This window comes from Sciurus vulgaris (genome assembly GCF_902686455.1).
Source record: "Sciurus vulgaris genome assembly, chromosome: 7".
In the NCBI taxonomy this organism is placed as follows: domain Eukaryota; kingdom Metazoa; phylum Chordata; class Mammalia; order Rodentia; family Sciuridae; genus Sciurus; species Sciurus vulgaris.
The window spans coordinates 15,225,801-15,249,785 of NC_136467.1; the positions used below are offsets into that span (position 1 = coordinate 15,225,801).

At 42.2% G+C, this 23,985-nt stretch overlaps 1 protein-coding gene across 4 annotated transcripts in view; it reads right to left on the reverse strand.

Moving 5' to 3' along the window:
* Positions 1-277: 277 nt before the first annotated feature.
* The window catches only part of CCDC170 (coiled-coil domain containing 170), an 86,507-nt gene continuing 62,799 nt past the window's right edge, over positions 278-23,985 (reverse strand). Inside the window, exons 7-11 of one of the 4 annotated variants that reach the window (XM_079146636.1) lie at positions 22,615-22,815; positions 18,059-18,232; positions 14,687-14,929; positions 6,569-6,805; positions 278-4,442 (exon numbers count right to left, since the gene is read on the reverse strand). In XM_079146636.1, coding sequence (XP_079002762.1) covers positions 4,242-4,442; positions 6,569-6,805; positions 14,687-14,929; positions 18,059-18,232; positions 22,615-22,815 — 1,056 coding nt within the window. In that variant the 3' untranslated portion in view covers positions 278-4,241. The remainder of the gene's footprint in view (positions 4,443-6,568; positions 6,806-14,686; positions 14,930-18,058; positions 18,233-22,614; positions 22,816-23,985) is intronic. The other 3 variants (XM_079146635.1, XM_079146634.1, XM_079146637.1) reach the window with 3 other exon arrangements.

The following is a 23,985-nucleotide window of genomic DNA, read 5'->3' on the forward strand; positions in this document are numbered from 1 at the left end:
TCCTCTAAGCAAAGCCTGTCCTTCTCTCAAGGTCTCTCTTAAGCAAAGTTTCTTCCTCTCTGATAAGCAAAGTCTCTCTCTCTCTCCTCTCAAAGCAAGTAAACCTCATTTCCTCTATCCTCTATGAACGGGCAGGCAGGAAGGCAGTGCACTAAAGAGAAAGATAGAAGTGCCTCAGTTTCCAGTCCACCACCCATAAGACCCGTGCAAGTTGTTACTGCAGGCAGTGACAAATATCCACAGATTTTGGAACCGCAAAGAGCCAGCGACAAGGACAAGCAAAATAAAGCAGAGACGAGAGATGAATAGGAGCAAAAAGAATCAATAAAAATTTCAAATCCCTAAATCTACCAAGCTGAAGCTAGCCTACACCTGAATCTTTCACATGAGCCCTTGAAGTTCTCTTTTCAACTTAAGGTGGTCTAAATTGCACTACTACATACTGCAATCTAAGGTGTGAATGGCTAAAGCAAAATGAAATGTTATGGTTGGGTTGTGGTGTCCCCCAAAAGCTCACGTGTAAGACAGTGTGTGAAGGTTTGAGAAAAAAATGTATTGCAAGAGTGTAACCCAGGTGAATTAACCACCTGATGGGATTAATTGAGTGGTAACTGAAGGCAGGTGGGATGTGGCTAGAGGAGGTGGGCATTGGGGGGCATGACTTTGGGGAATATATTGTATCTGGCAAGTGGAGAGCTGTCTCTGCTTCCTGATCATTATGTGAGCTGCTTCCCTCTGCTACACTTTTCTGCCATGATGTTCAGTTGCACCTCCAGCCCAGAGGAATAGAACTGGCCTTCTATGGACTGAGACCTCTGAAACCATGAGCCCTCAAATAAATGTTTCCTTCTCTACAATTTTTCTGGTTGGGTCTTTTAGTCACAGCGGCAAAACAGCTGAGTAAAACAGAAGGGAAAGATATGAGAGTTGAGAAGGCCCAGGAATAACAGATATGATGTGTGGGTGGCCTTACGGGCATTAATGTCACCCAAAATGAAAGCAGGACTCAGTGGGGTGGAAAAGACACTATGGAACCATTTCTAAAAGTTTTAAGTAGGGAGAATAGGCAGGATGTCACTAGGTAACACAATGAGGACAAATGAAAATTATACAACAGTTAGCAGAAGATTCCAAAGAACAGTGGTTCTCATACGACATAGAGTAATGGCATGGAAGACACAGAGGGTCAAGAGAGCACCCAGACCACACTTGCTGATGGGAAGCTGAGAGCAGAGTGCAATAACGTGGATAAGGTCACTGGTGTATAAACCCGTACACCTTCCAAGTCAAAGATTGCATTACCACAAACTGGTGCCCCAGTGAAAGTTAGACCCCACTTCTGAGTCCCAGGCATTAACAGAATCAGTACTACAGACTTCCCAGAAGCTCTTCAGGGAATAGAATTGCTTGCTATTCACCTGAAAAATAGACTATAAGGTAAAACTGGAAATTTAGACAGATCGGGCTTACAGTTTCTTCCTGAAATATTTTATGCAGATATTTAGATGTCTCAATGACCAGAACAATAACCCCAGTAGCAATTTCACTCAAGCATATTTGGTAGAAGAGTTAATATTAAATATTTTAAGGCCTCATCTAAAAATCACATCAATCTAATGTATTTTATTGGACAACATAAAATATACATGGATATTATAGATGAACAAAAATGCACATAAAAACAAGAAGCTGGCCTGCCAACTCTGGAATGAGTGGCCCTGAGGGATTGGCAATAGCCAACTGCCATTTTAACAAAGAGGAAATGGCTTTTCACTAGCAGGTTTGCAGTTTGTCCAACCAACTGTATGAACCATATGCATAGGCAGGACTTCTTTTTCTTATTCTATATACCCTTTCCACTAAAAGTCTCTAAGGATTAGATTCAAACATTTAAAATATTTCCTTATATATTAAACATCATTGTATATACCCCCATTCATACAGTAGAAATACTATATAAACATATTTGGATAAATAGTATAATTTCATATACTACTGAGAAAGTAAAATACTACCCACTATAGGCTATTTTTAGCCTCTTACATGAATCCTAATATATATTTAATGATAAATCAATCACGGAAACACATTTATGTTTTAAAATATCTTTGAATGGTGTAGAAAATAAATTTATAAAGGAACTAAATAAAATCTATTAAAAACTGTGTTTGGAAAGCAAAATGTACAAAAACAGCCCTCCTACACACACACACACACACACACACACACACACACACACACACAGATCCATGATTGTATTCATGGGTACCTGCTCCAGGGACCCGGGGAAGCCGCTTCCTCCACTGGGGGCGGGGGTGGGTTCCAAAGTAGACGCCACTGCCTGTTTGGAGCATGAGAGGGGCATCCAAAGACTGCAGCCTCCCTCTGAGAACATTCAAGTCTGCTCTCTGGCCTTGTGTGGGTCCAGTTGGTGTCCTCAGGCAGGGCTCTACCATGTGTGTACCCACTCACAAAACACCACTTATCCCAACCTTCACATCAAGGAGAAAGCAGGCAGAGGTAGCCCATTGCACCAAGCGGAGCCAAGGTCACTCTGCCTCTGTGTATCTGTCACCCAACCTGTAAATGTCACTCATTTACTCGCAGATTTTATTTTTTCTCTTCTTGATCACCATTGCCCCACATTTATCAGATAGCAATTTTCTTAAAAGAAGTTCTTCACTTTTTCCCCTATTTCATCACTTATTTGGGGTAGTACTATGGATTCTTGGACTTTTAGTTACTGAAAGTATTGCAATCCACAGTACATTTATCAAGCTTAAAAAAATAAAAAAATGGCACCCAGCATTGAGTCTACATTCAAGTTTCCCTGATGTTGCAAGAAAGTTTTTTTACTTTTTTATGGACACCAGGATCTAATCTAGTTTCAACCTTTGCAAGAGAGTATTAGGTTTCTTTAATCTGAAAAATATTGGTGCAAAAGAAATTTTAGAAGAAACTAGGTGCCATGACACACACCTCTAATCCCAGCTATCTGGGAGGGCTGAGGTAGGAGGATGGTAAGTTTGAGACCAGGCTGGACAACTTAGAGAAACCCTGTCTCAAAATTAAAAATAAAAGGACTGGAGATGTAGCTCTGGGTGAAAGGCCCTGGGTCCAATCCCAGTACCAAAAAAAAAAAAAAAAAAAAATTCCAAAAGAAAGCAGAAATTGATAAGAGATTTATAATAAAATCCCCACCATGAAAAATTATCCCAGCTGTATTTTTGGTATATTCGTGAATAAAGCTATAGAATTTCTCCATTTTTTAGGTTGGGTTCACATAATTTTTTTTTTTACTTTAAAAGAACTGATAAGCCAAACATGGAAAAATAATAAATTTAGAGTTTTGAAATAATGCTATTTAAAATATCTTTGGATAGTATAGAAAATGTTCAGCCCTGCTCAGACATTTAAAATTTTGCATCTGGCAGTAACATTTAAAACAGGTAAGCTTCTTACTGAACCTCAAATCTATCTTTTATTCAAATAAACTGAGTGAATTGTTTTTTTAAAAAGCCATACAGGTTCTGCTCGTCACTGTCACTTTGGGACTTTAATTCTTGATTGTAGGGATGTTTTCCTTTCTTTGTGCTGGCAATTTCTATACCCTTAAGACTCAGGAGAAGCTGAGACTGTGGGGCAGAAGAGACACAACCTCTGACACAGAGACAACATACTGCACATCCTGCTCATCACTAACCAGTTACAAATTTGGACAGGGGACATAATCTGAGCCCCTAAGAGGTTGTAAAACAAAGGTATTAAAGGTTCTCATGTTACCATGATCTGATGATTATACACTGTGTACATGTATTGAAATGTCACCCTGTACCCCATAAATAGGTGCAATTTCTATGTGTCAAATAAAAATATATATCAAAATAATTTTTAAGAAAGCTTCTCCATATGGTTATGAGAATTAAATTGGCTAGTGAACCCCCAATTGAAAAAGCTACCCTGTCAATGTCAATTCTATACTTCCATTTCCCAGTCTAGGTTGCAATCTAGTGGAATAATTCTGGATCTCAAAGTGTTAGCAAATGGAATAATAGATGTTTTCAGTGCTAACTATTTGTCTAGGGCTGGCACCTTTGAGACCCTTTTCTGCCAATAATGCAGCCTCAGTACATCATCAAAGTACACAATATTCACACACTGATCACATTTCATAGATTTGAGGAATTTGTGAAAGTAGGAATTGCGATTTCTTAGTTCCACCTCCCTCTAGAGACAAGCATTCAATGAAGAAGTTTTGAGTGCCCTCGTGGGTGCCTGTCTTGTCCAGGAGTCACGTCTTTGAGGCAGGCACAGGAAACAAGGCGATGCTGATGTAAATGAATCAGTCTTTCAAGACACTTGATGATCTCATAGTCAGGAAGAGCAAGAGCGGTCATGTTCAAGCCCAGCATCTGGGAAACTACCTCCCTGAAGTCCGCCAGCTGCAATATCAAACAGAAACACATTAACTAGGAGAACAAAACGTCTCTACTGTTGCTGGGTCAAGTGCAACCAAAAGCAAAAGGATAAATAATAAAACCTGGAAAACTCAGGTTTGCACAAGGTAGGTAAATTACCTACCCACTTTAGCCATAGTAGTCTCACTCATAAAATAAGTCGGCTTGCCAGCTAATTACTTCTAAAGTCTCTTCAAGGGTCACCCCTCAGCAATTTCATAACCATTTTTCTGATGAGCAAATTGATTAGCTACTAAGTCAAAATTTCCAGTTAAGAACCCATAAATGAGACTCTGACCTAAGACTTCATTTTCTCTTCTTCAACACTTACTTGCTCTGAAATTCTGAACAAATGAAATGATAACTGTGTATGTGCTCCGCATACTAAAAATACAGAGCTAGAAATATACAAATGTTGGTATGTTTGTGCATTGGAATCTTAACTGGACCATCAACTTCTAAAACTAAAAGAACAAATGGCAAGAAAGAAGGAGGGCTTCTAAGTTAGTATCATATCACATCACAGAGACTGCCACCTCAAACCATAACATGGGACTGGTGTGGGATTATTTGTCCAACAAGAAAGAAAAATGGGAGACCAGGGATCATGGCTGAAATTAGCTTCATATACCCCTTCAAATTCTCCTAGGCTGGTTTCTGTGGTTCTAATCTAATGCAGAAGCAGGTAAATGAGAGCAATCTGGACAACACCTCATTAAAGGTACCTTCCACTTTAGAAAAGGTGTGATCCAACAAGAAACTAAGATTACATTAGAGGAATGCTGTCCATACATGCCTGCCCCAGGCCCGTTTACTTGCCAACCACCTTCCCATGCAGAGTTCAATTTGGGAAATGTAATGTCCTCTCCACCTGCTATGGTAGAAATGCTTGCACCAAAAAATATATATGTGTGGAAACAACCACCAATGTGATGGTATCAGGAGGAAGAGCTAATCAGGTGGAGTTCATTAGGTTACTATGAAGTCATGATGGTAGAGTCCCCAGGACAGGATTAGCGCCCTCATAAAAGAGGCCCCAGAGAGCTACCTTGTTCCTTTCTACCACTTGAGGACACAAAGAGAAGACACCATCTATGAACCAGATGCCCAATCTACCTAACCCCCAGAACCGTGAGGAAGAACTGTCTTGCTTACGAGATAACCAGTTAATAGCATGGGCTTACAGCACCTCAGCAGACTGAGACACAGGCCTCTTGCCCAGATGAAATGTTCCCCTCAAGCTTCCATCCTTTTGAATGTGATCAGAGCTCTTAATTCCCAGGATGTTTCCCCCGAGTACATTTGCTCTCATGGTTTGGCATTCCACAAACTCTGTCTGACACATGAGCCAAAGCAGAGGCAGCCAAAGAAGGTGGGGGGGGGGGGGGGGGGGAGGGCAGCATCCTAGGACGAGAGTCCACTCTCTGCCCCTCTGAGTTTCAGAGAGAGAGTGACATGAAAGCCAGAGGCAGTGGGGGTCAGGCTGCCCGGGACATATTTCCTTATGCCTGACCTGATGTGCTCACCAGATAAAATGTTCCTCCCTGTAGCCAGCCAGCCAATGAGTACATTTTTATGGCTTACATCTGGGTTTGGTGGACTTGCAAGTCTGGGTGCCACTGTTTGAGACTGGAGGCTGTTTCCTGCAACTGAGCTCTGCCAGAGATGAAGCCTTTCCCCGGAGCAAGAGCCCTGTTAACCTGAAGGGATGTGGAGGCTGCACAGCCAGGGGTCATCACCAGACATAACAAACGACCTTGCCACCACCAGAACCTGGATTCTCACTGGCTTGCCGCTGCTCTGATAAGAGCCTGTCTTTATTTTCTACAATCCTTGCCGTGCAACCGTGAACTGCAAATCATGGTCGTTCGTAATAGTTATTGGGATGCCGAAAAGATGCAGGAGGGTATGTTGTAATGATAAAGAAAGCTTGAAGAAGTGTGTGAATGGTGTTGTCTTTGGCAGCACAAACACTAAATTGGAATCACACAAAGTAGCACAGCCCCTGCACCAGGGTGACAGTCTGTGAAGCATCCTAGTGAGTAATCATCCAGCCTTTGAATTGTCCGGCCATTTCCCACATACGCTTCCACTGCCTGACTTGTACCTACCCGCTTTTCTCTCTTTTCTGCTTCCTCCAGAGATCTTTTCAGGGTCTTCATCTCGCTGGTCAACGCTTCTATCATGTGTCTGGCCCTTTCCTTGTCCTCCTTAGCCCCATGCTCTGCCGTGTCCAATTCTGACCTGACAGACATGAGTTTTTCCTCAACTTTCTCCTTCATCTTCTCCAGCTTGTCTCTGGATTTATTTAAGTCTTCAATGGCTTTGGTCTGTTCCAAAGTTTTAATCTAAGGAGTCAAGAGAATGCTGATTATTTCTTTTGTTTTTATTTAGGAAAACTGTTTAAACAACATAAATCAGAAGTCAATGGAATTCACTTAACTTTTTATGAATAAAGAAAGGAATTCATCCCAAACAACTACACAGACTTTGCTAAATATTATGAGCTGGATGAACATGACTTAAGACTATTACAGCTTTCTTGTAAACAACATATTAGAGTGCCCTTATTTGGAAAATCAATGAGATAAAATTGTAGACAGCATGATTCTGGAATGAGATATTAAAGCTCACAAGCAACCTGTGCTTTCTGCCCCTCTTAGTGGGCCACCATCCCTATAAACATTAGAATAGCAAAATGTCTCTTTTAGTTGTGTTCCATGGGGGAGTCCCACCTACAGTCCCCTCAGCAAGTCTGAGGAACATCTAGATCAGAATTATTCAGAAGTGTCTTCTGCCTTCACAATGAGTATTGGTTGCAGAAGGTGATAACCTTGGCCTCTGCAGACCAAGGGAGGGTGGTGCATCCCACCAAGGATCCTGTCCCAGGATCTTCATTCCCAGCCTGTTTTTTTATTTTTTATTTTGAGATACAGCCTCACCAAGTTGCTTAGGGCCTCGCTGAGTTACTGATGCTGGTCTTGAACTTGAGATCCTTCTGTCTCAGCCTCCCGAATTGCTGGAATTAAGGGCAGTGCCACCATGCCCAGCTGTCCCAGGATCTTAAAGCCCAAACATCCTGGAGTGCAGGGCACATTTTCTGTGTTATCTTACTATTCAAGGTTATACCACAGCTGCTTACAAAAGAATTTAAGTAAAAAGGAATAAAATTCTGACTTACATGACAACATGGATGAACTTTGAAAACATGCTAAGTGAAAAAAAAACAGACCCAAAAAGACAAATAGTATATAATTCCACTTATCTCAGGTACTGAGATCAGGCTAATTCATAGAGACAGAACAGAGAATAGAAGCTGCCAGAGGGCAGGAGGTTGGGAACTATCATCAGATGGACATAGAGTTTTGTTTGGCAAAAGTTCTGGAAATGAATAGAGATGATGTTTGCACAACATGGTGAGTGCAGTTAACGCCACTGGAAGGCAGACACAACGATGACTAAAATGCTGAATTTTATGTCTTATTTTGCCACAATCAAATTAAGGAATTTGAAGCAGTTTTATATGGACACAAATATTTTTAAATGACCATTCAAAATAAATACACATAAGCTACCACTTAACATCCACTAGGATGGCTACATAAAAACAAGAGACAATGACAAGGGATCGTCATTTATCCCAAAGCATCAGAGCCCATATGTGGATATGGCCTGTGTATTAGATATGGGTGTGTCGGCACTGCCTCAGTGGTAACTCCTGTCAGTCATCAAGGGCAAAGTCAAGGCCCAAGCCCAAGGCACCACGACTCCCAGACCCACACACTCTCCACAAGCCACAGGAGACCAATTTGCCCTCTTCATGCCTTTGCTGACACCGTAACTGTAAAATAAAATGTTAATGTTTAATTCAGCACCAAAAAAATAATAATTCCTGAGTATGCTGTTTATATTGTGGCAAAGGAGGAGAATGCCCTTGCTCTTAAGAGATACAGGGGAAAGGATTTGGGAGTGAGGTGTAAAGATGTTTGCCACTTTCTCTCAAATGGTTCAGCAAAAATAAAAGCAATCTCTCTTTCTCTCTCATAGAAGGCAGAGTATAATAATTAATAAAATTTTTAAAATCTTTGTGAAGGGTTAAAGAATGTCTCTTATACTATTCTTGAAATGGTTCCATAGATTTGAAATTTTTCAAAACAAGAAGCTGGGAAAGGGACTATATTGACCATGGGTCCTATCAATAAAAATTTTTAATATATATTTATAAATTACATAAATATACAACTCCAAATAATATATTCTAAATTTTATAAACATTTCATAAATTGCGAACATTGCATGGATTAAATTAATATCAATTTTTAAAATAAAGTTATCGCCCATTAAAACAAAGAGATCCCCTTCACATGCCGAATAGCTCCATGCTGCAGAGAGAATACACGGCAGAACGGGAGGCTGCTGGGGTTGGTGTGTTGAGTTTGAATCCTTGTCTTAACAGGAGAAGAGATACATTCAGCCTTTCTGTTCAGATTGGGGAAGCATTTATAGCGTGCAGTAGACCAAAGGCGACCAACTATAGCTCAGAGAGCTGAATCAAGTCCTAGCGAGAAGAATGCATTGCCAAGAATTTCTGAAAAATTCAAGACTTTATTGCAGTCCCTAGGGCTGCCTGAATCTTCTTGTCAGGGAGCAAAAGCAGTAATGGCTCTATGCCAAGTCACCAGGACAAAGCAAGAAGCCAGCAGTGGTGTCCAGCCTCATCTTCCTAAAGTCAAACCCCACAGCAGATGTCTGGGAGTGGGGTGGGAGCAGATTGGCTTCTTAATCTTCCTGAGGGAACTTCTCCACACCAGCCCAGGGTTCAGCAAGGGTCCATGCCCCTAATTTTCTCCCACTGGGACAGAACTGGCCGTAAACAATATTGATGCGCCTGAGACTCAGGCATAGATGGAAGATTCCTAGGCTGCTCTCCCTGCTCATTGTAAACTATACTTGCTGTCTCCTCAGGGAAAGAATTGTTAAAGTCTGGTGAGCAACTCTCTCTCATGTTATAAGGCCCAAAGGCCCAAAAGAAAAGGTGATTAAATTTAAAAGCTGATGTGTTGGCTCCTGCACCTCTCCAGCTGTGTGAATGTGGGGTGGGGTAGGAGTGGGATTCAAGATATGCAAACCCACCCGCTCACAGGCTTTCTGAATGGGGTGGGAACACAAGATGGGAGACCCTCCCACTGACCTGAATAGACACTGTGCTCCTTTTGGAAGAAGAACGCAAAGATTTTGCTGGGTAGGAATGCAGCAGAACCAAAGGGAGACGTTGAGCTTGGCAGTTCTGGCATCCTGCCCGTCCTCCAGCAGTCCATGCCAGGGAACCAGACCCACTGGCTGTGCTGGGCAAAGCACTGGGAACTCAAAGATTCTAAGCAGCTAGGGGATCTGCAGAATCAGAGCTCATCTGAGATGGGAGGTTAGGGGAGGAAGATAGGAAGGACTCACTGGTTGGGTGGGAAAGGGGTGCGGAGTGGAGAAGGACCATGGGGAGCTGCTGTCATGTGGGGGATACCAAGAGAGCCGGAAGGCAGAGAACTCTGCAACACCCCCGTTGGTGTCTCCATGAGAGACTGCAATGAAGATAATCATGGCTCGCCCCTGGGTTTGGTGGTCTGGCTGCTGATTTTGGGTCACAGCTCCCTACTAAGTTTAAGTTTGTGCCACACAACTCAGACCAATAGTGGATGCCTCTCCATCAGAGAGCTTCTTTATTGCCCAGAAATAAAGACTCATTCTCAGACTGACTTCATTAAATGAAGTCCTGGTACTCAGTTCCAGTCAGTGAAGATGTAGAAAGTATTGAGTCATTCCTGGAAAGTAGCACACAAAGTGTCCTTGCCCTTCCTCTTGCCTAATAACTGAAAGGAGACTGGAGCCCCAGCAGCTACCTTGTGCTGAGGCAACATGGGAAATGAGAGCTGCCATTGGGATAGTGAAATAGAAAGACAGAACCAGCCAGGGTCATGGAACTATCCATCTATACATGGAATGCCTACTTTTGTGCTCCTGTTCAGTGACAAAGAATAAATGTCCCTCCTATCTCAATCACTATGTGCTGATTCAATATATTCAACTGAAACTAACATACTGGCATCTCCAGTATCATATGAGTTACACAAAACATTTTCTGCATCCTTTGGAGTTCTGCCATGTGATTTAGTGGTTGCATTTATTTGCATTTCTACATAAGGCTACATTTATGCCAACTAGTAGTACTACTTTAATTATCCTAGGTTAATGAGAAAAGAGCAAAGGTAGGGTTAATACAAACTAAATGTTCATTCCAAATGAAAGCTGAACTATGCTATAGTGTATACACAAATACAGTATCTGCAATAGTAAAACATGTGGTAGGATAAGTGCTCTATCCTTAGGGAAAATAAACCATAGGCTTGCCAAACTCAGAAGAAGTTGCATCCTGAGTAGCTGTACCACACATTCTTGCTGGGATTTTAGTAAAATAACATCATCTGTCACATTAAATTAATATTACTAATTTTTAATTCTATTTTGATACTTTGTTTTGATTTCTAAGTTGGTTTGGATTTCATAATGCTAAAAATATAATAAGATTAAGAACTTTTTATATAGTTTTGAGTTTGTACATATGTGAGCAACATTCTAATAAAATTATTCTAACTAAAGTAGGGAAATGTAAAGACATATTTGTCTTGTCTTTGTAATAGTAGGTTTGCCTGCCAAATTAAAATTTAATTGTTTATCTGTTAAAGTCTACTTTTTCTCAGTCTAGAATCAAGGGGAAATAAAAGTAGGTTTAGGGAAGATTTGGCTAAGCTGAGTCAAGGTCTTTGGTTATAGTTTTGCCACAGACTTAGAAATACATACCCACAAATGCTTATGACAGCCTTATTCATGATAACCCCAAACTAGAAACAACCCAAATACCCATGAAATGTTTAATGGACAAACAAAATGTGTTACATACATACATTGGATTATAACTTACCTATAAAAGAGAATTATGATGGTAAGTTTTATGCATCAACTTAAGTGAACCACAGTACCCACATATTTGACCACATATTATTCTGGATATTTCAGTGAGGATGTTTTCAAATGGGATTAGCATTTAAATGGGTAGACTGAGTGAAGCAGATTGCCTTCCCTCATGTAGATGAACCTTGCCCAATTCGTTGAAGGTCTAAATATCACAAAAGACTGACCTCCCCCTAACAAGAGAATTCTGCCAGTAGATAGTCTTTGGATTTAAACTGCAATGGCAGCTTTTTCTGGGTCTCTAACCTGAAAACCCAACCTGCAGGTTTGAGCTCGTCAGTCTTTGTTATCATGTGAGTCAATTCCTTAAAATAAAACCAAATAAAACCTCTCCCTGCCCTCTCTCTCTCTCATGCATACCTTCACACACACATTCCATTGGGTCCATTTCTCTGAAGAACCCTGACTAATATAGGGATATTGCCACATGCTATAACATGGAATAGCATTATACTAAGTGAAGGAAGTCAGAGAGAAAGGACCACATGTTGTATAATTTCATTTATCCAGAATATGCAAATCAAAACAGACAGAAAGTAGGCTAGTGGTTGGTGGTGACTGCACAGACAGTCAACATCTTGAGAACCATCGAACTGCACTTTAAAATGGTCCATCTTATGGCATGTGAACTATTTATTCTTTGAAAAAGAAATGTAATTTCAATTATTATTTTATGCAGACCCTCTATAAATGGTGAAATTGTTCATCTAGAAGGTAATGGGCTGAATAATCTTCTCACCCCCAAAAGCTAGGTCTACGTGGAACCTCTGAATGAGATCTTGTTTAGAAAGAAGAACTTCAAAGATATAGTTAAGGATTGCATGATGAGATCAGCCTGGTCCAGGAGGTGACCTGAACCCAATTTTGGATGTCTCTGTAAGTGACAAAAAGAAGAGGCACACAGAGGGAAGGTCATGTGAAGACAGAGCAGAGTTGGAAGGATGCGGCTATAAGACAAGGGTTGCCAGCAGCCACTGGGAGCTGGAGAGGCTGGAATGCACTCCCTCAGAACCCCCAGATGGAACTGTCCTGCTGACACCTGGATTTCAGACTTCTGGTCTCCAGAATTGGGAGAGACTAACCTGTAGTATTAAGCTACCCAGTTAGTAATGATTAGGTCAATTTGCTGATGCCCTGAAATATTGCTTCATGAATAGTGAAATTAATACGGAGACAAGCTTAGACTGTATACGAAGATAGGTAAGATAAGCAGGGCCTGGTGGTCTGTTTGTGAAGTCATGGCAAAGCCTTCTCAAAGATGCAGATGGAGATTTCATTTCAAAACAGACTGTGCACTCTGGATTAGGCATGACCCATCTATACACAGCTACCTCTCTGGGGAAGATGGAGATTCTCCAAACAGATCAGATGGGTCTTCTGATTCTTCTCATTCTTCTCTGGAGCCCAGCGTCCCACTTCCTGTTCCAGGGCCTGCAGCACACCTGAACTGCCACAGTGAAGTCCCCTTTCTTTTCTGTTCCGTGCATTCTCCCACCACCATCTGTCTTTCTACCGCTCTCCATTTCCTTTCCTTTCTGGCTCCCTTGGCAGTGATTAAGGGCCTTTTATTCTCTTTAATAAAGTAATTCTCCTGTAACCCTCTGAGCAGCAGGGGTAAAGGGGTCCCCACCCTGGAGGCAAATAGCCACACATTTCAGTCAGGAGTGACCAAAGCAACATCCTGGCCAGGGTAACTTAGGATTCGCTTTGTGGTCTCCAGAAACAAGAAACCAACTCACCGCCCATCACCCCAGCCTGTGCGAGCACAGAGTGTTGGTAACCAACCATATTTCCTTGGTTTAAAATTTATTTTCCTTCATGCATTGCTCAGTCTTTCAGGAATGCTTTCTCCCTTTCTTCCTGCAATGGGGTTTGGGTGGAGGGAAGCCCTGATAGGTGTTCTGGCCCTCACGCTGCCCGGACCCTCCTGCCTACTCCTGTGACCCTGTCCTGTGAGCACTCACTCACAATAGCCAACACTCCATCATTGGCCTTGGCGGGTTCAAGACCCTGTAACTACATTGGGTCATAGCTTGGGCATTGTCCCGGGGTCTCAGATGGGGTCACTTTGCCCCTCACTTGAAGGGACCCATCTGCTCCCACACTGGTATGCTGGCGCGTGTCTTCAGCTATTGTCCATGTCCCCAGCTGTTGCAAATGGAACCCCAGGCTCTAAGCAATCGGGACGCAATCCAGGCATCCTCTCTCCACACCCCTTCCAGCCAAGGTGGGAGCAGCCCAGGCCAACCTCAGGGATTCGACCCCCAGCCCCACTGGGCCCCCAGGTCAATCTCAAGGCCTGAAGAGGGAGTTGAGGACACTTGTCTCTGATATTCCCCACCCCACCCCGGGCACCTGTCAGATGCCTTTTCTTGCTTCTCTTCTCTGCATTCAAATAAGTCCTTCCCCTCCTATGCCACCCTCCTCCTCTCTAGGGAAACTCGCCTCGACATCATGGCCTTGTCTATTGGCAGAAGGGCCTGAGGGGGGAACCCTAATGACCTAGGAGGGGAAAAACACAGAGGAAATGCTCCCTAAACAATTGTGCCCACTGTGCATGTTCAAGGGTGGCTTGATCCCAAGGCTTTCTCCTTACTGCTCTGGTTCCAAATTCAGAAACACCTAAAAGTCAATCTCAGGGTGCCCCTCTGCTAAGAGCAGGATATTACTGTCCCTAGGATTTGAGATTCACGTACCTGCCAGAAACGTGTGCATGTGGACATATGGCTAGAAGCACGCGCACACGACATTGGAACATTTTCTTTAAATTCTTCCGGGTTTTCACGTCTTTCTTCTCTGTATTTAGCAGACATGGAACCCCTCAAATCCAGGACCACCTGCCCCATCTGCTGATCCCTTCTACTGTCAAACAGACGCCTCTGTAAACACTGTGCCCATTTTTTCATTTCTTCCTAAATGAATTTCTACCCTCCATCGTCCCTCATCACATAGTGCAAAAAGAAATGTTTTTATTTCCTTGCACTTCATGTTGCCTCTTTTTGACTCTTGGAAAAGTGACCACCTCAAATGTTGAAGACACAAAATTAGATATTCTGATTTATGTAATTGTGCATTTTCCCCACAACAGGGGAAATCTTCATCTTTATTTTCCTTTTCTGGTGTGTCCAGGATAAGGCTGTCATTCTTTGGCACAAACTTTGTCGGGAACCTGCAAAAGGAATGAGGAAACGGAGCCACGCACTTGCCTTGAGCTCATTGGTGTCAGCCAGCTTGGCTTTGAGCTCCAGGTTGGATTCGCGACACACGCTCAGCTCCTTCTGCATCCTCTCCACCTTCTTCTCCAACTTCCTGATGGTGAGCTGGGCCTCGTCCCTCTCTGTGGCCAGGGCCGAGCGCACCTGCTTCTCTTCCTCCAGCTGGGCTATTTTCTGCCGGAGCAGGCTCATGTGCAGTTCTTTGCTCTCTAGTCTTTCTTTCTGAGTCTTTAGCTGGTTTGATACAAACAGGGATTTTTTTTTTTAATAATTGAACAGTCAGTAAACATAAATGAATTAGCCAGATAATGTCAATTTTTATCTACACTTCAATAAGACTAATTTGTAAACCATCAAAAAAAGGTCACTGGGTTCCTTTTCCTGATTGCATTTTTATTCATATTTTTCCAAGAATTCATCTTGCAGCTGCAAAGTAGGAGACAAAAGAGCCGCAGAAGATGTGCAAAGGAGTCAGCTTTCCATCTCTGCTTCTCCCCAACACTGTGTGAATTATAATAAAAACACAAAATTACTTTTAAAACTACTTAAATAGGCTTATCAAGAACAGAATATAAGACAGAGACTCAAAATCCTCTCCAACACACACTGTCGGTGAGGCCTGCGCTGGTGTTTTCTGAAACATGATATGATACAAACTAGTATTGCAAACCGGGGCTGGTTAATTTCAGTCCCCGACAGTGACAACTGTGTCTATGCCCAACTCACTCCTTAACAAGGCGGAGTGGCACCCTGTGGGAGAATTCAGACATTGCTAAAATATGATAAACCAAGGAGATTTTTAAGAAAACTTTGTTTACATATTTAAAATCTTGGTTTCCTTTCCCTGGGGTCTTTGTTATATGACTGGCTGATTAGATCAACCAACCAAGCAAAGAACAAGGTCCTCAAACTGGCTTCTCAGTGGCATTCTAACTGGATGAAGGAAATTAGATTTTTTAGGCAATCATGAGTTCTCTCCAAGGGAGATCAGTGGAGCGAGGAAAGGGACAAAGAAGAGGGAGGAGGGGAAGGAAAAGGGAAACACTGGGGAATAACATTGACCAGGTTATATTGTTGCATTATGTGCATGTGCAATATGTAACAATGATCACACTATTATGTGCAACTATAATGCACCAATAAAAATATGGAGAAGTAAAATAAAATGGCTGTGGAGTCTAAGACTGGAAAGATATTCCTGGGTTCCACCTGTCACAATTAAAGAGTGCAATAAGTCCAGACACCTCTGTTGTCTGCTACAAATGGCAGGAAGGGGAATCAGGTGGGACTATGACAATCTTCTCTACATCTGTAAGGTATTATAAGGCACGTGACTTTCTGAAATGCTGCTGAGTTCCTTATCTCCCAGTGACAACTGTGTCTATGCCTTCCAACTCATTCTTTACCAAGGCCCTCTACTATTTCTCTAACCAGCTCCTGTTCTTAACCATCTTTATGTCAAATTCCACTCCATGGCAAATTTACACTGGTAAGCTCCACACCCTGACAATTCCAATAATTCTACAGTTCTTAGAAGGAATAATATTGGGTATGTAAAAAGGAAATCATTTTTTAAGGAGGACTTTGGGAAGAATTAGAGCTCAATTTAATGTCCCTGTTAGCAACTTGGTTTGTCTACTCTCTCTTTTATTAAATATTCCTCCAACTATAATCAATTAGGGAAGAGGAGAAATAGGAACAGAGTATCTTCTATGAACCAAGAGCTCAAAAATGTTGTTTAATAAAAATCAACAGTTCCTTAGGGTAGGTATCATCCCTATCTTAAAATGAGAAAACAGAGAGGTACATAATTTGTCCAAAGTCACCCAGTGTGGTTGAGCCAAATTGCAAACTCAGAATGTAATTCATTACACAGCATTTAGACTAGAATTTGACCATAGACTTTTCTCCTAAGAACTATAATAAGAACACATCTGCATTTTCTATATTCTTTTCCCAATACCAATAATTATATAACTAATAATTACACTTTTTTCGGTTCATCCTTTCATTCATTTATTTTGTCTACACTCCTGTAGAGTGAATGGAAAGTTGGTCCTTCTCTCTCTACTTTCTAGTGCAACAGAGCTTATAAATGCAGTCACTGCTACATACAGCCCCCAATCTCCTCTTCTCCCAAAGTAGTGGAAACTGAGTTTTTTAAGCTAGGCGAATGACCACCCAGAGTTAAGGCTATGTTTACAAGCCTCTGTGTTAGCTCAGTTTGGCCATCAGAACACATTCTAGTTGGGGATGTAAACACAAGTCCATGTGACAGATTCTGGACCCCATCTTCAAAAGGCATCTTCTTTTGTAACCTTCTTCTTCATCCCCTTCTTCTCCAATCTTCTGCAAGGATCACAGATATAATGGTGTGGGCACCATTTTGAACCATGAGGATATTAAATTAATGAACTGAGATGGATCTGGTTCCCTGAAGAATGGACAGAGCAGAGCTGCCAGGCCAGCCTAAGCTGCCCATCTCCAGAAATGTATGTCAGAAAAGAAACAACTTCCGCTTGTTTAAGTCAATATTATTTAGAACTCCTTGACATATACCCAAAGGACTTAAAATCAGCATACTCTATAGCAACATGGCCACATCAATGTTTACAGCAGCTCAATTCACAATAGCTAAACTATGAAACCAACTTAGGTACCCTTCAATAGACGAATGGATCAAGAAAACGTGGTACATATACACAATGGAATATTACTCAGCCAAAAAGAAGAACGAAATTACAGTAATTGTCAGTGAAATAAGCCAATCCCCCAAAACCAAAGGCTGAATGTTCTCTCTGATATTCCAGTGCTGATTCACAATAGGTTGGGGGAGGTTCACCAGATTAGTAGGGGGAAGTGGAGAGAAGAAAGGGGAGATAGGAATGGGAAGGAATCAGACATAACTTTCCTATATTCATATATGAATACATAATCAGTGTAACTCTACATCATGTACAACCACAGAAATGGGAAGTTATACTCCATGTATGTATGCTATGTCAAAATATGTTCTACTGGGGCTGGGATCGTGGCTCAGTGGTGGAGCACTTGCCTAGCATGCATGAAGCACTGGGTTCAATCCTCAGCACCACATACAAAACTAAATTTTAAAAAACAGTTATAAAAAATATACATTTCCTGTCATATATAACTAAAAAGAACAAATTAAACAAAATTTAAAACCTTAAGTGGTTCATACTCTGACCAACTCTCCAGACTTTAATCAAGACCCAGATTGTAAACACAGAATTTCCTACTTCCTATCACACTAGTGAATATGGTGGGGGTGAATCACTTTTCAATATTTGGTTTTTTCAGAAATTGTTTTTCTTAATACTCCTAATTTTCAATGTTGCCTACCTTTCTCTGTAAATTGTGGGCAATAGTCTTGTTTTCGATGACGGCGCCGCTCTCGAGGCGGACTAGCTGCTCTGCACGAGCTAAGACTACATCCAGACGCATGTCAAAGCCAAGTTCAGCAGCCAACCGGTCCAATTTCATTTTCTCTGAAAGCTGATCCAGAAATTTAAGATACTAAATTCAGGAACAAAATACAAAAATGGAACATAAAAGTAAAGTTAATGTGTGATCTCACAGAATCCTTCTCTTTCTCCCAAGCTTACAGGTGGTTCTCTTTAAACCCCACACGGGGCCTGGACTCTGATCCTAATATCTGGCAATGAATTCTGGACCCACCAATTCCCTGCTCTGCTCTGTGTCCAACTATTCTCGACTGTCCTGGTCAATGACCTTGGTGTTCAATCTAATGTCGTGCACTCTGGTTAGCCTAGCCATATGACAAATTTGGCTGGGTCGACAACTACATTCTCATCTCTCTGCTTTGGAAACGTGCTGATGCAATCGTACGCCTGCACCCATTCAGCTCCTGGGACCTGTCCACCCATGCACCTTCTGTGGCAGGGCCACAATCCCCAATGTGGAAACTGGCAACTCAACCAGTAGCCACTTAACTCTCCCTGCACCCCACAGAACTCTTCAAAGTCAAAGCTCTCCCAAAAACTTGAACAACATTTTGGGTTTTTTTTTTTTTTTTAAGCAAAAATGCTTTCACAAAATGTCTTTAAAAGTATTTAATGCATCAAAGTTAAATGAACAACATCTAAAATAGAGTTGTACAAAAGAAGTCAAGGTTCATAGTTCAATATCACAAACTATTCGAGTCCTCCACTTGTCAATGCTGAGTTTCTGCTGGATGACTAAAATAGTCCATGCGCTTCCAGCATTGCATGATTTGGCCTCTATCTTGAACATTTTCTTCTCATTGCAATAACTTCTCTCCCATCTGCCATTTCAGGCAATTAAATGTTTCAATAATTTCCTGCTGCCTGAGCACACCATCTTAAAGCTGGGAGCGATCTATAATATTTTAGTCATCAGGATGAAATTATCTCTAAGTGTATATTTTCTAATTTTGTGAAATAGCATACATGTAAATGCAATTTAATCTCTTCTTTATGTAGGTCGCAGTCATTATAAACACCACACATTGTATCCCCTGCAATACCAGAGCTTGTTTGTGTCCCTGCATCACCAGGTTCTCACTTCTTTCTGCCGTATCACCTCTCCCATTGGAACGTTCGATTTCTAACCTGTGTACATGGAAGTGACCTAACAGCTATTGCTTCTATTTTACATAAGAGTTATTGCCTTTTGGTGGCGACAGGAAAGCCCCTTTTTTCTATTTCTATGTGTGACCCACCCACTTACATGCAAGGATCTACAACAGGCAAGAAAAGATTAAGAAGGGAGCAAGCCAAGACCCCACAGAGGAAGTGCCTATTTCTAGACTCTTAGCTGTGCCTCTGAAGATTACATCCTCTGGAAACTTCTAACTTCATAGAAGCAAAGGATAGTGTACATTTTGTTTGTTGGAACCACAGTATGGAATAAATGTTAAAAAGTGCGTTGTTGTGCATTTCGTGTTAGCCTAGCTCACCTCTACTTAGCATTTAATTTCTGTACGACTTTGCTTTTCGATTTTCACAACCCTGCCCAAACCAGGACATTCATTTCATATGCAATTATCTCCGGAAAATTCACTGTGGGCCGAATTAGCTGACATAATTGGCTTTCATAACGGGAAGTAATTTTGGCATAATCCCAATTAAAATTAATGATTCACCTATATGGAAGGAGGGAAAGAGATAACACTCCACCTGAAATTCTTGCCTTTGAAATATTTCTTCTGTAATTCACTCTTACTTCAGGCCCTGGAGAAACAGAAAGAGAGAAAAGAGGAGAGGAGAGGGGAGGGGTGGGGAGGGGCAGCGAGGGGAGGTAAGAGAAAAAGACTTCTGCTGGCTTCAGGAAGCAAGGAGAGAAAGTGCTGTGATGGAGGGGCAGGGTGCGTGCTGCTGGGGAGCATGAGAAGGGAGAACTGGGGTGCTCAGGTGAGACTGCTGAGGTGGTGGCATCTGAGCTGCAGCCTGAAGACCAGCTCTTACCAGGTGAAGGTAGGAGAACATTCTCCCAGAGCAAACGGCTAGCGCAGTCCGAGAGGCCCACAAAGCCAGAGGCGTTCTACTACAAACGTGAACATGCGTGTCTTTAGCCTCAGGAATCTTTCACCACATACCCTGCCAGGGTCCTACTAGCCCCTGAAAGATTCTGAGTTTGTTCCCATTAGCCAGAGAGATTTGGCCTTCTAGCAGCGTACAGAATGTGAAGCCAGAGTGAAAGAAGGCATCTTCCTGCTCCTGGGGGCCACAGAGAGCCACTCACCCGCTGTAAGATGGAGAAAGATAAGATGGCTGTGTCTTTTATGAAGACCTCTCTGGCAGGCATATGGAAAACAAATTTGAGATGTGGTGACCATAGTAAGGAGACCTATTAGAAGGCTGTTTCCATAGTCCCTGCAAATTAACAAGATGCTCAGAACAGAGCCACTGCTGCTGGAAGTAGAGATGGGGAGGGTGGGATCTAGGAGACAGCACTGGCAGAGCTCAGTTCCTGGTCAAGGAAGACGAGCACCCAGGACAGCTTGGGTAAGTGGAGGCAGGCTGCCTCCCTCACTGAAGCAGGAGAGGCCAAGGTGAGGACAGTTCACTTCGGTTCTGAATTAGACTTAGGGGTTCCCAGACCATCAAGCTGGGGCTGTGCTGCTGGCAGTTAAATAGTTTTCAGATTACCCTACTATACTCAGGTGCAATATTTCTTCACAAAAATCATAATCTTAACCAATACCTAATTGGCTAAATATCAATATTTTATCTAATATCTAATAGACAAAAACCTCCTTCCTCCCACATTTCTCAAACCTATTCTCTATCATCTTCATTCACAAAACCACCACTTGGTCCACACCCTTTTAATCTTCTGATCTAGATTAATCTGCAAATCTTCCACTGTGCTCCTCTACTTTTGGCCTCTAAGATGCTCCCAGCAAGTCTGCCTTAAGAGAAAACTTCTTTTATTCGAGTACCTTCTGTGGCTTCCCATCACCTACAGGATGCAGCCTGAGTGGATCCCTGCCCTGCCTCTCTATTCCTAGCCAGCCCGGGTGCATCTCACACCTCTGGCCTCACGAGGCACCACTCTCGAGTCTCCTTGGGCCACATTCATTTCCCGGGCCATCTGGTCCACCTCCCTTTCTTCCTGCAGCTCCCTCCACTGGGAAATCCTTCCCGCCCCTTCTGCCTGACAAATTCCTATTCATTCTTTAAGTCCCCTGACAACTGGCACCTCTTCTGTGAAGACGGCTCACTTCCTCACCCGCAGGAACAGGAAGGAACTCATCACCTCTCTTCCTTAGTTCCTGTCACATTTATACCCATCCCTATTACTAATCAGGCCCTACCTGCTTACCCCGTCCACTCGTTGGGTTTGGCACCATTCCTGAGTCTTCCCCTTCGCCCAGAGCCAACTGGCTCCCAATCTCACCACTTCTGCAGACCACATCACAGAGGTGGCTGATGTTCTCCCCACACTCAGATCCTCAGGGTGGACCCCTTGCCTTCTCATCCCTCTCTCCTCTTCCACTGGGCTAGCCCCATACCACAATCTCAGCCCACAGCGGCCTCACGTTGTCGTTTTGAAATGAGGTCGTGCGTTGCTCAACACCAGGGATTCGTTCTGAGAACTGCATCCTCAGACAACCTCATCATGGTGTGAACATCAGAGACATCTTAGTTTCACCGACTAAAACCTATGATATCACCAGGCAATACCATCTCATAGGACGATGATCACAACCACAGTCCATCATTGACTAAATCATTGTTACGAAGCCATGCCTGCACAGTGATGCTCACAAAGATGTATCACGCTTTGTATTCTACAGAGTAAAGAATGCTCAGTCTTTATAATCCCAGCCATTCCAGTCTTGTCTCTTTCCATAGCCCCACTAAGAATGCCTGTTCTGGCCACCCAGGATTAACCACTCTGCATCTGCATATAGCACTTAAAAGACTTTGTGTGCTCTTGTTCAAACTGTTTCCTCTATCAGATCCTTCTTACCACTGTAACCCTACTTATCCTTCAAAGATGCACTTAGTTATCTCTTCTCCTATAAAATCTCTACCCAGAAGTGCCTACGACACTGTATGCATATAATATAACTTTTATAACACATACACAGTCCGGGGCACAGCAAATTATCTGAAGATCTGTCTTAAATTCTGAGACTTTTAAGACCAAGAACTTTGTATTATTCATATTTGAGCCACCCCAAACCTTCAGGACCTCATATATAACAGACAATCAGAAAATATGAGTTTAATTGAATTAATTTGGATAAAAGAAGTTCTTAACAATAGGAAAAGACTCAGTGTTTCTTGAAGTTTACTTGTGACCCAAGTCTTAATCAGTCTAAGTACTGCAAAATTCATGATATTCTCAGGTAAAATCTTAGAATGCAACAGATGCTTCCACCCATGGACGTGCCCTGGGGTCATTACTTTTTGTTTCTCAAAATTCAGGTTGTCTCGTAAAACATCTGCAGAAACCAGCTCTCCTTCCAGGTGTGTCAGCTGACTCTGGAGAGTCTCCGACTTGTCTTCTGCCTTCTGGGCTCTCTGGAGAGCTTTCTGGTGAGCCTCAGACGCCTTTCCCAACTGTTCTACAAGCTCTGCTCTTTGGGCTTCAAGCTGGGAGGCCATCTGGAAACAGAGATGCAACCAGGATAAGCCTTGTTGCCTTGTTACTCAGCCCCAGCACCCTAACCATTTATGACACCCACTTTCAAATTCTTTGTAAAAATTCAATAAAAAATAGGTCACTGGTAGCTGTACTTGCCTCTGTTTGAAGTAAATCTACCTTCATTATCTAATAAAATCTCTTTGACAGGTATTTTTAATTTGTATGAACATATTCAACAGTTTAATAAATAAATATTTATAGATAACATTGACTTACCTCCCAAACTGTTATTAATTTAGGAGTTTCAAAGTTTAGTTGGAAAAAGAAAGCAAACAAAAATTACTTTCAAAATTCTACAAAAGAGTCATTCTCCAGAGAAACTCTGCCCCCACATGCAGGTGATGGAAGATTACACAGCAAGGTGATCTCGATAAGTAACCTTGGGGCATTGTGGGGAATTCAAGCATAGAAACATTCTGGTCAAACTTTTTCAACCTTGTATCAAGTGTCAGTTATCCACACCCTAAACTCCAGTGCTACTGACGCTACCGGAAGCAGTAAGGCAGTGAAATCATTTCGGCATTAGGTGGGAATCTCTTCACCGTGGTGACTCCAAACAGGGTCATCGGTGGCAAGCAAGACAGCCAGGGAATCTGACTACTGTCCCTCTCCCACCTCCTGAAACTGTTGCCCCTCCATGAAAGCCCCCAAGGTTCTCCACAATCTGGGATTTCCCCAACACCTTCCCAAAGGTCCTTTTTGCCTCCACTGTCTGTCCCCTTACACCAAGAATGTAAGTTTATCAAAGACCTCAAGTACACGTTCAGAAAACTCAAACCCAGTTTCATAAAATGTTGAATTCAATACAACCCAGTAGACTTGGAAATACATTTGTTTTCCTTTAAAGGTTTGTTTTGGAAAAGAGAAAAAAATAGATATTCATAACACTGCAGTACCATTCTATAGGGTGAGCTATCTCAACTATTTCAGATTTTTAATGGTCTAAATTTTTTTAAAAAATGTTTGCACTTGCCTATTCAAAAACAATCATGTTTAAAAACAAGAAGAACTTGAAGCTCCCTTCAGCTTTTTTGGAAGTCTATTATGTGGAAGAACAATAAGAAATGGTCTGAGTTACCCTCAGAGCCTTTACAGAGGACCAATAGGTATAAATCAGAGAAGGAATTCCA